The sequence below is a fragment of the Drosophila innubila genome (assembly GCF_004354385.1).
Source record: "Drosophila innubila isolate TH190305 chromosome 3R unlocalized genomic scaffold, UK_Dinn_1.0 2_E_3R, whole genome shotgun sequence".
In the NCBI taxonomy this organism is placed as follows: Eukaryota; Metazoa; Arthropoda; class Insecta; order Diptera; family Drosophilidae; genus Drosophila; species Drosophila innubila.
Genome location: NW_022995380.1, coordinates 3,893,344 through 3,906,695, shown reverse-complemented (window position 1 = coordinate 3,906,695; position 13,352 = coordinate 3,893,344). Strand labels below are relative to the sequence as shown.

At 36.3% G+C, this 13,352-nt stretch overlaps 3 protein-coding genes across 9 annotated transcripts; all 3 read right to left on the bottom strand.

Annotated features, from left to right (window-relative positions):
* Positions 1-227: 227 nt before the first annotated feature.
* On the bottom strand, positions 228-880 carry LOC117790654 (stress response protein NST1-like). Its single transcript, XM_034630156.1, has 2 exons — positions 791-880; positions 228-710 (listed from the first exon to the last, which is right to left on the bottom strand). The coding sequence occupies exon 2, from the start codon at positions 695-697 to the stop codon at positions 245-247; it is 453 nt and encodes a 150-aa protein (XP_034486047.1). The 5' UTR covers positions 698-710; positions 791-880; the 3' UTR covers positions 228-244.
* Positions 881-1,287: 407 nt separating this feature from the next.
* Positions 1,288-2,274, bottom strand: LOC117791362. 2 transcript variants are annotated; one of them, XM_034631092.1, is made up of 3 exons: positions 2,145-2,274; positions 1,914-2,090; positions 1,288-1,856 (listed from the first exon to the last, which is right to left on the bottom strand). In XM_034631092.1, the coding sequence occupies exons 1-3, from the start codon at positions 2,203-2,205 to the stop codon at positions 1,378-1,380; spliced, it is 717 nt and encodes a 238-aa protein (XP_034486983.1). In that variant the 5' UTR covers positions 2,206-2,274; the 3' UTR covers positions 1,288-1,377. The 2 variants fall into 2 exon arrangements, with proteins under 2 accessions (XP_034486983.1, XP_034486981.1); XM_034631090.1 differs by having other exon boundaries at positions 1,914-2,082.
* A 2,351-nt stretch (positions 2,275-4,625) lies between these two features.
* On the bottom strand, positions 4,626-13,244 carry LOC117790398. 6 transcript variants are annotated; one of them, XM_034629837.1, is made up of 7 exons: positions 13,125-13,244; positions 11,936-12,041; positions 10,774-11,159; positions 10,597-10,708; positions 10,344-10,483; positions 8,066-9,608; positions 4,626-6,911 (listed from the first exon to the last, which is right to left on the bottom strand). In XM_034629837.1, the coding sequence occupies exons 2-7, from the start codon at positions 11,980-11,982 to the stop codon at positions 5,798-5,800; spliced, it is 3,342 nt and encodes a 1,113-aa protein (XP_034485728.1). In that variant the 5' UTR covers positions 11,983-12,041; positions 13,125-13,244; the 3' UTR covers positions 4,626-5,797. The 6 variants fall into 6 exon arrangements, with proteins under 6 accessions (XP_034485728.1, XP_034485726.1, XP_034485729.1 ...); XM_034629835.1 differs by having other exon boundaries at positions 13,085-13,161; XM_034629838.1 differs by lacking the exon at positions 13,125-13,244 and adding an exon at positions 13,089-13,106.
* Positions 13,245-13,352: the final 108 nt, after the last annotated feature.

The following is a 13,352-nucleotide window of genomic DNA, read 5'->3' as shown; positions in this document are numbered from 1 at the left end:
TCATGTAATAATTAAAACATAAACTTTAAATAAAATTGAAATCCGATTAAGCCAATAAAATAAAATATACCAACGAAATAAGAAAAAAATATACTACTTTTGGTCCAAATGTACGCCGAATATGGCAGCCGTGTTTGTAGCTGTGCAGTGTGGCCACATTTAGATTTGATCTCTTCAAGTTTTAGAGTCTGAAAGGCATTTCTGTTGAAGTTTTAAATAAATTTTCATATGTGCATTATTGAATTTATTGCTGTTCTCTGTATTTAAGCTCAAGTTCTAACTTGAGAATTCGCTCCTTCTGCTCCAACTCCAGTTGCTTTAATTTAAAATCATTTTCCATTCGACGTTCCTCCAGTTTGAGCTTGTTCTCCTCCAATTCTAGCTTGCGCTCCTCCAACTTCATCATGCGATCTGTCTTGTCAGCTTCTGTGTTCGTCTTTTGTTCTTCCAATTTGAGCTTGTGCTCCTCCAATTCAAGCTTGCTTTCCTCCAGTTTCATCATGCGATCCGTCTTGTCAGCTTCTGGGTTCGTTTTTTGTTCCTCCATTTTGATCTTCTGCTCCTCCAACTCTAGCTTGCTTTCCTCCAATTTCATCATGCGATCCATCTTTTCAACTTCCATTTTAGTCTTTTGTTCCTCTATTTCCAACTTGCGTCTTTCAACTTGCTGCATCCATATGCTCTGCTCATAGTTCATCTTGAGTTAATCCTGACAAGACTTAGTTGCAAGAGTGGAAGATAATCTAAACACGTAGCCACAAATTTGGGGGACTCTTGAAAATAATTTTCAAGTCGAGCAGTTGTTCACAGCCAAGGTTGACCACTTGACGAAAGAATTTTGTACCACATTTATGTGGGTTTTAAAGGTCCGTATCGAGTAGACCAGAAATCGTGTTGATAGGTCTAAACTCCATATATAAAACGGTGCCGTAATAGGATGAATTTGACAACTATTTCATAGAAAACTTTCGGACGGTGAAAATTTCTGATCTCCATTCGGGCCATTAATATGATATGTACTAAATAAAATATTATTTTTTATTATTTATATTTGGTATTCGCTTAAAACTATAACAAAATTAAAATAAAATAATAATACAAATAATAATGAGCATATGTAAAGATATGAAGCTAATTGTAATAATTAAAATCCGATAAAGCTAAAAAAACCTAAAATCTGTAAAAGAAAGTGATTAAACATACCAACGTAATAACAAAAAAATATACCAGTTTTGACCCAAATATACCGAATATGGCAGCCGTATTTGTAGCTGTGCTGTCCCTACATTAAGATATGATCTTGTAAAGTTTTCGGGTTATAGCATTTCTGTGTAAGTTTTAAGTAAATCTTCATATGTGCATAACGTGTTAGTGAATTTATTGCTGTTCTCTGTATTTAAGCTCAAGTTCTAGCTTGAGAATTCGCTCCTTCTGCTCCAACTCCAGCTGCTTTAATTTAAAATCATTTTCTATACGACGTTCTTCTAATTTCAGCTTCCGTTCCTCCACTTCTTTTGCAAACAAAAACTGCTCCCGCTGCAGCTTAAGTGTCTCTCTCTCCAACTTGAGTCGATCCTGACGAAACTTCGTCCTGCTTGCCTCCATTGACATCAGCTCTGTAATATAACAGTTCTCGGTTTCTTCGTTCGCTTTCTCGAGGAATTCGGCGTCGGGGAAATCATCCATTGTAATCGGGGGATTAATCGTCGATTCCTCTTCGTATTGTGGCATGTCGTTTGTGAGCACGATGCTGCCCTGCGAGCCCTGAGAGTCGCAAACAATCACTTCTATTTTGTTGCCACCCGAAAATATACTGTTCAGTTGATCGTAGTGAGGACATATTTTGATCAATTTTGCTGTTAATATTAAATGTATGAATTATGTTACAATACTCTTAAATCATTTTACTGTACCTCGCAGGGCGTCGCCTTCTTCCATTTCATCCCCAGCAGACTTCCTGTACGTTTCGGCCTTTTGCCATCCGTTCTTTAAGTGACGAACTTTATAACGAATTAAGTTCCAGGTCGCATCTATTTTGGTCGCGGATATTAGATTTCTATAATAGGATTGTGCAGTTGGTTTCTGAAAATCTAGCATGTTAGCGAATTTTAGTCATAGCAACTCAAACTGCGCGCCATTTTTACCTCTATATTTCGGTGCATTTGCATATAATTCAATATAGTTTTGACTTCCCTCTCTGACCATTTCTTTGGTTCAATCGGCCGATTGCGCATCATTTTAGCCACTGCGATTAAGCAATAATTCCTGGTTTATTTATTTTAATAAACAAAATTAATTGTTTTGATTTGCTTTTTTTTTCATTTTTGTTTGCGAACAAAAAAACAGCTGTTGACGTAACTTCAGACTTAATATATCGATTAAAATATCGCATCTCTAGTGTTGCAACACTGGCAAACTCAGAATTTAAATTTAGTTAAATGCAAATTTAAAAATTCAATAACTTTGAAAAAGCTTAATAATTTGATGAAAATTAAAAATTCGAAACTAGATAAAATTACGGAAAACATTTTAATAAAGGTTTGAAGGTCGTCACCTCTCGGGGAGAGAAATTACAAAATTCAACTCTAAAAAAAAAAAAAAATATCAAAAAATTTTGAAAATTCCAACAAAAATTATGCATAAATTTAAAAAAATTCAAGCTTTAAAATTAAGTAAAATTCCAATTTAGTTGAATTTTCAAAGTTGCAACTGAATTTTTTTTTATTAAATTAGAACAAGTTGCCAGATCGGCAAATTGGCATCCTTTGGACCTGCTCAAAGAAACCGTCGAAACGCAACAGAAAAGTCAAATTATTATTATATTTATTTGTTGGACAAAATCAAAAGTATACCCGCCAATGTCCCAAGTAAAAGGTAACTAAATTATTGCAATAATTTGTCGTTTACTATAACTAAACTAAATTATTGCAATAATTTGTCGTTTACTATAACTAAACTAAATTATTGCAATAATTTGTCGTTTACTATAAATAATATAAGAATTTTAAAAAAGATGCAATTTCGCCGCTACTGCTCAGATGTTAGCAACAGTTTGCGAGATATTTATTATTATTGTATTATTACGTTTTATAAAGTTATTTTTAACATTAACATCTATCGAACTAAAAGGTGACAGCGATGACTCCGTTGTGGAAATTCCCTGCAGCCAAATTATTCGTTAGCCGCATTAAGAATGACGATGATGATTGTTTATTGAAAGAGATCAAGGATGAACCAAGATGCTCTACAGCAAGGAATAGCTAAAGCACAATCTATGAGGAGTGATGAATCAGTTGTGGAAATTCCCGACAGTCCAATATACCCCGGTGATAATGCTCACTATAGTCCACTTGGGAAGATCAAAGCTGAGCCGACAGAAAATGAGAACAATCCGTCGCCGTCTTATGCAGATTGCAAGAGTGAACTTAACGAGGAGAAACCAGGTCCATCTCTATTAAAAGAAGCAGGCCTTAAAGCTGACATGTGAGCGATGAGAATGCCATCTATGTGAGCGACGAGATTTACGACAGAGAGAAGGCCAATTTCTATGCGCTTGTCCAGGAGACGATTTCCGCTGAAAAGCAACGTGTAATACTGGAAAGCCAAGGCAAGGATAAAAAAGAGCTGCTCCAAGCTGAAAATGAAGTGCTCAAGTTGAATGAACGCCTCGAACTGATGTCGCAATATATGGATAACCTGAGGACAGGAGATCAAGATCATGCGGCTAAGTTAGAGAAAGAAACCCAGTTGGAAACTGATGAGAAGCCCAGTTGGGCACATCTCTATGCGGGCGTCAATCGATATCGCCATAAGGCTGAGGGATCGGTGGCCGAGTTTTATCAACATAAATCCAACATTATATCCGGCCTAAAGGTGAGTACAAAAAAAAAAAAAGTATGGTACAATGTAAAAATAGAATCGAGTGGAGAAAGAAATAAAAATCGAAAGATTAACTAACTATAAAAACAAAAAAGAAAGGGTATCTTTGTTACCCTTGCATCTGCGCTGTATTCAATTTTGGCTGATCGTTCCTATGACAGCTATATCTGCAAGATTTTTGTATTCATTTATTTACGTTTTACACCTGGTGCAGACGACAAAAACTTTTTTAAAAAAGAAACAAATGTATGAAAAGGAGAAACAGTAAAGTTATAATATTTTAGAAGTAGCAAGAAGATAAAAGTACGCCTATAGAACCGATTAGGTTTAAGGCTTTTTATATTCGTGTGCTTTGGGGAAGGTGGCAAAATAGGGTTAATATTTCAAACGACGCTAATATATTGAAATTATGTAAATACCGGGAGAAGTAAAAAACAATAATTTTTTTTTGTTTGAATTTATAACTAAATTTAAAGTTAGAAAAAAAAATTGAAAATATCTCAAAAATAAATATTATTTTCTTATATCAAAAATATAAGGATCTAGAAGAGGGGCAGCTGCTCCATATCTGAGAATGCCCTTGAATCGAATTATAATACTGTTATGAAGATATGAAGACAAACTTTCCTATAATTTTACTGTTTTGCCTTATTAAATCGGAATAGTCGGATTGTCACTCAAATATTTTAATTGCACTGATCTCACTTGTCTTTGCTGCATTTTGAAAATTAAAAATGCAGAGAACATTTTTTTGACACATTTTTAATGCAATTTTCATAATAAAAACCATTTTAAACAATAGATAATTCTTGTGCGATGAAATTAAAGGACCCCAAATTGTTGTTATCAGGAAACAACAATTTAAGATACATTTTAATTGAATTGAATTGAATGCGATATGTGTTTGCACATTGCATTTTTGGGTAAATAATTCAAGTGTGCTCTCTAATGTTGATTGATAGAATTTAATTAATAGGCTTATGGATAAGCATACATAAATATGTACGATGTATTCTACACATTGATATACTTGTACATACATACTTATGTACGTATTATTGTTTGCTCTAAAATTCGTATTTATGTTTACATTTATTTGCTTATACTACTAGTTAGAAAGCAGGCCCTGTTAACTAGTTTAGAGTAAGGTTACAGTTCTACAGTTTAGTGCAGTCTGCGCGGTAGTATGTACTCTTAACGGTATATCTGTATGTACTATACTCACAATAAGAATACATGTCTAGAAGTGATATCCATTAAGATTAGTAAGGCTTCATCAATAGGTTTTATACATTCATATCTAAAATATCAACAGTTTCTTATGTCTAATTTAGTTTAGTACAAGTTCTTAGTTTCTAATGCTATTATAATGACGAACTTTTCTGTGACTCAAATCCGCATTTGCATTTAAGAAAATCTACAAGTTCGACCCGAGTCGAGCTTAGACGACCAGCAGATACCCTGTACTTAAATTACTCGTATATATTTAATTACTTGAACACATACAACGCACTTGCTACTTAGTTGATACTAAAATTAGTTTCTTGCATAGCCTCTGCGTTTTCTTTCCATCCTATAGTTTTAAAGTATTCACGATAGAAGATAATTTATTAAACTATATATCTGTTTTAATAAGGGGGATATAATCTCAGATTAATAAGAATTTGTATAATCTTTATGGGTATTCCTGTCTTGTGAATACTTATTTACATTATAAAGGGTTGAAATTAATTTGTAGAGTACCTTAGCATTTAGCTTTAATAGTTTGACCTTTCTAACTTTTAGATACATAGTTTTTTACGATTGTTTAGCTATCATGTGGGTATTGTACAATATGAGCTTGGTTTAGTCCTGTATGATTCGTTCACATATAGAGCTCCTGCTGAGTGGGCAGCAGTTCCTTAGAGGAATCCGTATGCTAGCACTTCGGCATGAAGGACTTGCGGGAAGGCAGCAGGCACATGATGGATAGGGCCATAACCATGTGCCAAATAGAGTGTACGATGTGATAGTTCTGCTTGGTCTGAAGAAAGGCATAACATACCAGACCCACCATTACCAGCACCATTCCGAAGGGCATGAAAATAATCAGGTAGCGTCGAGCTGGAAACCACTTGCGAGTCTTGGCGCAGCGTAATCCCCAGCTGGTGGAAATGAGACAGATGCCGGTTAGGGCTGGAGCTAGGAATACCCAGAGACTCTGCTTGTTGAGCTCTGTGCCAAAGGCCAGCAGGATGGCTCCGAACATGTGGAGCAGGGAAACAAAATGCTGGGGCAGATGGGCCATGGCAATAAGGGTCACCCAAATGGCCAAGAGGCCACAATAGAAATCACAGAACTGCAGTACACCGATCTTGACCAAACAGAAACTATACTCATCTTCACCCGAGTCGCAGGCATGATAGAAAATCGAGAAGAACATGGCAAAGAAGTAGATGACACCCTCGGTGTAGTAACGACGTCTGAATGCCATGTAAATACTCGGAATGAAGAGCAGGTTGCTCAGCGTGAGCAGCAGCAAGGCCACGAGAATGGATATGCTCGATGGCACCTGGGAGTCCTCAGTGCAGTCCCAGCCACGGTATCCCTTCATGCAAACGCACGTGGAGAATACAAATCCGCCGGACATGTAATGATAACAGCGTCCAAAGCGACCACAACGACCTGCCACACATGGACTGGATGAGATCGAAAAGACCACCGAGGTATTGCAGTTATCCAGGGCAAAGTGTTGCTCCGTCGCCGACTTGTGATGAATCTCGAACAGACGTGTCATTTCCACATAATCCGGCGTACATTTAAAATCCATCATGCACTCTTTCACCTTCAGCGTCTCCGTTTCGTTCATGCTCGCCAAACAGTCCCTCGACCTGACGCATCTCTCATATCCTTCAGCGTTTCCGGCACAGGCGCAGGGAACTCGCATTTCCCGAAGCAACTCAGCGTGTTGACGCACGAATTCCTTGACGCTGTCAATAATGGTAACCCGTGCTGTTTCTGCCCCATGGCAATAGAGACCCATCGTAACGTACCTGTAATTAAAGGCACATGGGAGAAAAAATGTTGACTTAATCACAATAATTTAATGTGAAAATACGAGTGGTATTTAAAAAGTTAATTAGGGCATTCAAATAACGTAATATAGTTGTATTTGTCAAAGCTTAAAAGACTCGCAAAGAACTTAAAATTCAACTTAAAAATATAGAACTATGGTTTTAAGTCTGCCGTGAAGCGAATATTTTTTTGAATTGTAAAAATCAAGGCAACTATTGCAACTAATCTGCACATTTTCACAAAAACATGTTACATTTGTTTGTCTATTAATCTTTATTACCAGAATCAAAGTGTATTCTTTTCATTTCCTGTAACTTGTTAGTGCATATTTCGTCAAATCATCATTGTCAGGGTTGCCAAACAAAAAGCCAGCCGAAAGTCTCCCAAAAATGTATGGAGGGTTTCGCTTTCTGTGGCACCCCTTTATAATACATAAACTCAAAAATTAAGTTACGCTTAATACGAGAAAAAAAACTAACTAGAAAATGTTTCTGGCAGAAAATTTTTCACAAGATGTGAGTTTTTGAATAATTTTAAGATTAAGATTGCGGTTGACATATCTCTAACAAAATGCTCATACGTATAATAACACCCTGTACTCGTAAAATTAAAGGCTATATTGTATTAGTTGCTATGTATGTACATTAGGGTGGAGCAAATTTGGCTTTTTTTTATTTTCGAAAAGGCTGTACCATCAATGGATGATACGATATATACATTGTACATACGTCTAAGAGAGAAGGGGGCGTGGCAGGCCCAAGGCTATATTGTGTCTATGTGTACGAGCACGAGACTATAAGATAGAGAAACCAAATTTCGCATACAGAGTTCGATGAACAGCTCAAATATATTTAAGATTTTCCCCACGCGCATTTTTCCCCCGCAACATAAAAAGACCCGTGTAAATACAGGTAAGAGTAAGAGACTCTAAAATCAGGATACAAACGAGTATTTTCTCTACGGACTTTCGTTTTGTTTCACACATTTTTGCCCCGTTCCTTTCCCAACTTACACTATAAAAGCTAGAGACTCAGCACTTTGTTTATATATCATAGTTTTCATAGTTTTATCTATAGTTTCTAGTTCTATATCTACAGTTGTTAATATAGAACTCTTGGTCGCTTGAACTTACCAGAGCCCACTTTCGGGAAAGGGCACATGTATAAGACCCATGAGATCGGTGTTGTTCACAATACTGGAGGCATGCATCAGACGCTGGCCATAACGGCACTTATCCGGCCAGGTGGGAACTCCGGGTTCACCTAGATGCATGCAGACAATAATCTGCATGCTCTGATTGTTGCGGGACATCTGTTCCTGGCCCATTATCAAGGTATTCTCATCCAGTCCAGCGACTAGCTTCTCGGCCAGAATGCCGCCTCTCTCTGATGGCGATGAAGTCGTTGGTTGTGGAGTCTTTAGTTCGTTGCTGAACCGAAGATCATGCTTCATGGAGATGGCAAAGCTAAGAGTACCACCTATATCATATACATCACCCAGTTCAAAGGCAAATCCTGCTGCAGATTGGGCGGTCAAATTGAGTAGAGCAGGAACAGTGCCATTTGTATCTGGCTGCAAATCAAAGTCGAACATGAAGAACTCCCGATAGCTCTGCCGGAGTAGGGAGTAAAAATCCATTCCACGAAATCGCACAGGACGCCAAGAATTTTCAGCATCGCTGAAATTTGTGAGTGGCGATTGTGACTTGGTGGTGTCAACTTGTGGCTCCAATTGTTGGAAATCTATTTGCAGCATATACGAGACACTGTGGACTTCGTTGCTTTCAGCTTCGGTTCTGTTTTGTTGTCGCCATCTCGACTGGGATTGTCTTGAGTCGACTCGATTCATTCCAGATATTGATTCCGTTTTCGGAACAGCATCTCCGGCTGTTACCTTATTAAGAGTTGGAGCGGAAAGTGGTGCCGGACCAGGCCAAAATTCATCGGGTGTGCTTAAAAACTTGAGAATGGCATAGTGCCATGTGCTGGGCTGCACATAAAACTCTATTGAGATTTCCTCCGTCTGATTTGGGCTTATGACCGTTCGGTGTATGTAGTTATGTTCGTTGCCATTCAAACTTTGGCCCCCATTGCAGCTGGGCGGGAATGCGTTCGCCTGGATCTGAAAGCTGACGTCCGGACACTGAACACACACTTCGCCGAATGAGATGCGTGCGGTCGCCACACCAATGTCGTCCGGCACATAGAACTTGTAAATTATTTCATTGTTCGTGGTCGACTTGGTGTTGCCATAGTTGTTGTTGTTGCTGTTGATGATGTTGTTGATGTTGATGTTGATGTTGTTGCTATCGTTGTCTCTGTGTATGTCAGTTTCTGGCCTCGACCCCAATATGGCGTTGGTCGCGTTCTGAACTGGCCCTGTGTCATATAGGGATGTGGCATGCAGTTGTGGCGACTCCTCATCTTGTTGCATCGGCTCCTGCAGTGGCCCAATGTCCTCAAAAATTCGACCACGCTCCTCTTCAGGCGTCGGATTGACTAAAATTGCATAATGACTTTTGCCGCTCCTGATGCCTCTGTGTGGCTCTTGTTGGAAAGGGCCAAGTGAACTGGTTAGATTGCCGTTATCCACTTGGCCATCATTTATGATAATCGGATAAAAACGTGACACTGATAACTCAGCCAGCAACAAGGTATCACACGATGCGGCAAGTCCTGAAAAATAAACAAAAAATTCAAATAAAATAAGAAAACTTTAATCAAGACATATTCGGAATATATCCTGCGGCCTTAGATACCCTAACACTCACTGACTTTTACTGCTGAAAAAAGCACAAATTTGGATTTACTGATGCTGAAAAAGTTGTTATATCCTGTTCGGTATTGTGAAAAATTGCATACTCTTATTTTATATACTCTTCATGAATTTTCTGGAAAATCGAATATCTTTTTTGGTAAGGAAATTTTAGTAAGGAAATAGTTTCTTGCATAACATTCGCATTTTATTTTCGGTCGTGAGAAAATCAGGGTAGATCCGACCTTCCTTATATATATAACAGTATGACAAAACCGAAGCTCTTAAATTTTCACTTTATATTGTTTTTTTTTTTTTTTGACTTTAGCTGTGGGAGGTCGGTATTCAATATTTAAAATAAACATGATCTGCCTGTTCTTCTGAGGTTTCTACATATAAAATTTGCTGTAGATATCTCTTACCACATCTTACATCTGTTCTTTTATAAGGTGCGACGGACAAAAAGACAGACAAACATGACTATATCTACTAGGCTGTTTAAAAATTTTAGTATATACTTTATGTGGTCTGACACGCCTTGTTACACCTTTTATAGTACATACATACAGTTCACAAACTCAATATACCCGTAGCACAGGATATTAATACAGTTACAAAATCTTTAATATAGGGAAGAGTTGTTTATCGGTTATTACCTTGCTGCTCAATGCGATCATTGTTGGGATCTGTCCAACTGATAAAAGCTACGGCAAACCAACTGCCAGTTTGAGGACCTTGTATGTCGATTCGCTGTTGTTGCTCATTCGATTGAAACTGCAGATTATATACCTTAAATCTAAAATACAAATGAAGTATTAATTAATGTATTTTAATATCATATACGAAATAAATAATCTTTTAATGTAGAATCTTAGCTTATGGAAATAACAAGAATCAAGCCAAACTCACCTTTGGTCCGAGTCTAGAAAATTTTTTGGAAAAGTTATATTTTCTGGACTTATCACTGGAAAACTGTTCGCTTTCAAATGTAGGGTTACGTCCTTAACTTTGCACTTGCTCTCTGAAGATATATATATATATATATAGGGTAAGCTTGTATAGATGAACATTTAAATGTTTACTTACGAAAGGCACTTTTGGATTCTTCAAAAGCCTTAAAACTAAAATAAGCAGCTCGTGAATCTGGTGGAACTTCGAAATGGAGTATCGAAACATCTTTGTAGGAGGTGTACTTGAGAAGCGAGTTGGATGGCAATCGAACGGTAAGTTTCTGATCTTCTCTTCCATAAGTCTCCATTTGATCCATTTTCTCGAGTTGTGGATCATTTACCAAATATTCATCCTCAATCGACTGCTGATGAAACTGCATATTAGCATCAATCCTGCATAATCTCTGGCTAAGATGTAGAAGCACAAGGAGTACAATGACATTGCACCGGGCACAATAACTTTTTGAAAGACTCATGATTATCCTTTTGTCAGACGATTTCGTATTTTTGAACACAGAAGCTCTACAAAAGTTAAACAGAAATTATGATTCTTGATTATTCAGTATGTTTAGAAATGACGACTTTAAAAAAGCTGTCTTTGAAATTTTAAATTCTAATTTATAATTGTACTTCTACTGCACATTACTTTTTAAGTTTTAAGCATTGACATAGACATGACAATAAGTTACTTTTTATATAAATGCAAATATTCAACACTGGTTTTAAATTTTAAATCAGCAGTGTTTCTGCCTTCTGTGAAGAATATTCCTATGATTCTGTTCTTATTTTCACGCATGCAAGTACCTATCTCTGTATTTTGAAATTTCCTCTATTTATGTATTTCCCAGAGCACTCTTACTCAGAATTTTTTTTTTTTTAATATATACGTACATATGTACAATTATTGGCACTGCAACAATTCAAGCTTTACACCGCTGAGCATAATACGATATTCACTTTGTAATAATAAGTAAATATAAACAATATTACAATAAATAAAACAAATATGTACGAATATACACAGCTTAAACACAGAGCAACGAAGTGCTTGAAGAGAGCTAAACGTTTGAACTGGAGGCCTTTCAAATTTCCAAGTAGTGCTCCCCTGAACTCGCTCTTATCAGCGCAAGCGTAATAAAATAACAAACGATTCTTATCACATTATTAACAAGCAATTCGAATACTGTACTTCCAGAGTGATCGACTAATAAATACACTAAACTGAAGTACGAATGAATTTAGTTTTAAAGAATTTAAGTTTTTTAAAAGGTGATTTTACTTAGATTTAACTCACTTACGCAGTTAGTATGCTTGAATGTATAAAGGTAACAAAGAGAATAGTCATGCTCTTTCATGTCCGTAATTGGCATCGCAAAATTAGAATCCGATTCATAATTGCTGCATCTGGAAAAAAAACAAATGAAGTTCAATTCTTTTTATAAGTTCCTAAGCTTACTAAAAATAGACTTTAAGGTAAATAGTAATTTTTAAATGTATATTATTCAATACAACCTGAAAGGTATTTAAAAATAAAGACACATTATAAACAACATTTTTACGGTAAATTTCTGTATCGTTCCATATTTAAATATCGTTTTTGGTAATTCACAACCAGTGTTGTTTATATAATTTAAAATTGAGATTTACTTAATTTCAATTGTGATGTCGCGACAAAAGATCTCCAACCCTATAAGCTGCATACATATGTACATGTACGTATGTATATAAATTTAAAGTGCCACAAGTGAACTCTAGTCAATTTGCTTTATTAAAGCTGCACTTATATATATATATATATATATACATATGTAGCATAAGTACATATTTTATAGTTAAAGTGCTCAGCATTGAAAGTGAACATTTTATTAAGTACACACATACTTATGCATTTGTATATGTAAACATATATCTGATCACTCAATTGCTTTGTTTGTAGATTTAAATACCCAGTCAGCATGTATGATTTATTTATTTACATTTTAATTCATTTGTATGGCTTTCTAGAATTTTTTTCCTTATTAGAAAAATAAATTAGATTACTACCTGTAGAATTTCCAACAATTCTACACCATTAATAATGAGCAAATCTAAAAAGCCTAATATACACGTAAAAATAGAGAAAATATATAAATTTTGTAGTGAAAAGAGGTAATAAATCTGCTTAGTGTCTACTAGAAAATAAACACCTTTTTTGTTATCATACAACTTTAGTCATGTCACCAGTTACATTTACAGATACACATTTGCACATACAATTTATAATCAATAACTGCCATTATAATCTCGTCCTGAAAGCTATGACAAGGTATTTTCAATTCAATTCAGCATTTCAATGCTATAATTGTGACCTATTGACAGTAATAAGAATTTGCAATCACATTTGGTATAATTACGCGATGGAAAGAGAGTTAAACACAAATGAAAATAAAAATGAACTAAATAAATACCGACGAGGAGCGTCCACATTCGCGCCACTCAGTTGTTTACCTTACGTCACAACAACACACATTGCACTGACTGTCGCATTTCGCGTCGACAGTGTCGCTGTGTCGCACTGTGCGGCTAGCGACTTTGCGGTTTTTTGTTGTTGCGGCCTATTTTTCGATTGCAGAGCAAGCTGGGTGACTAATGTGTCATTGCACAGTGGGACGGGCAGGGGGAAATACTGGCTGTCTAGTTGAGCACTCGCTTTTACAGATAAATAAGATTGTTACA

Coding starts and splice junctions, on each gene's coding strand:
- LOC117790654 (XM_034630156.1), bottom strand. CDS start 697: ATGAACTATGAGCAGAGCATATGGATGCAGCAAGTTGAAAGACGCAAG.
- LOC117791362 (XM_034631090.1), bottom strand. CDS start 2,237: ATGATGCGCAATCGGCCGATTGAACCAAAGAAATGGTCAGAGAGGGAA. Junction 2,083..2,144: donor AAATGCACCGAAATATAGAG/GTAAAAATGGCG, acceptor CTAGATTTTCAG/AAACCAACTGCACAATCCTA. Junction 1,857..1,913: donor AGAAGGCGACGCCCTGCGAG/GTACAGTAAAAT, acceptor TAATATTAACAG/CAAAATTGATCAAAATATGT.
- LOC117790398 (XM_034629837.1), bottom strand. CDS start 11,982: ATGACTATTCTCTTTGTTACCTTTATACATTCAAGCATACTAACTGC. Junction 10,709..10,773: donor AGAATCCAAAAGTGCCTTTC/GTAAGTAAACAT, acceptor ATATATCTTCAG/AGAGCAAGTGCAAAGTTAAG. Junction 6,912..8,065: donor TTTCCCGAAAGTGGGCTCTG/GTAAGTTCAAGC, acceptor CTTTAATTACAG/GTACGTTACGATGGGTCTCT.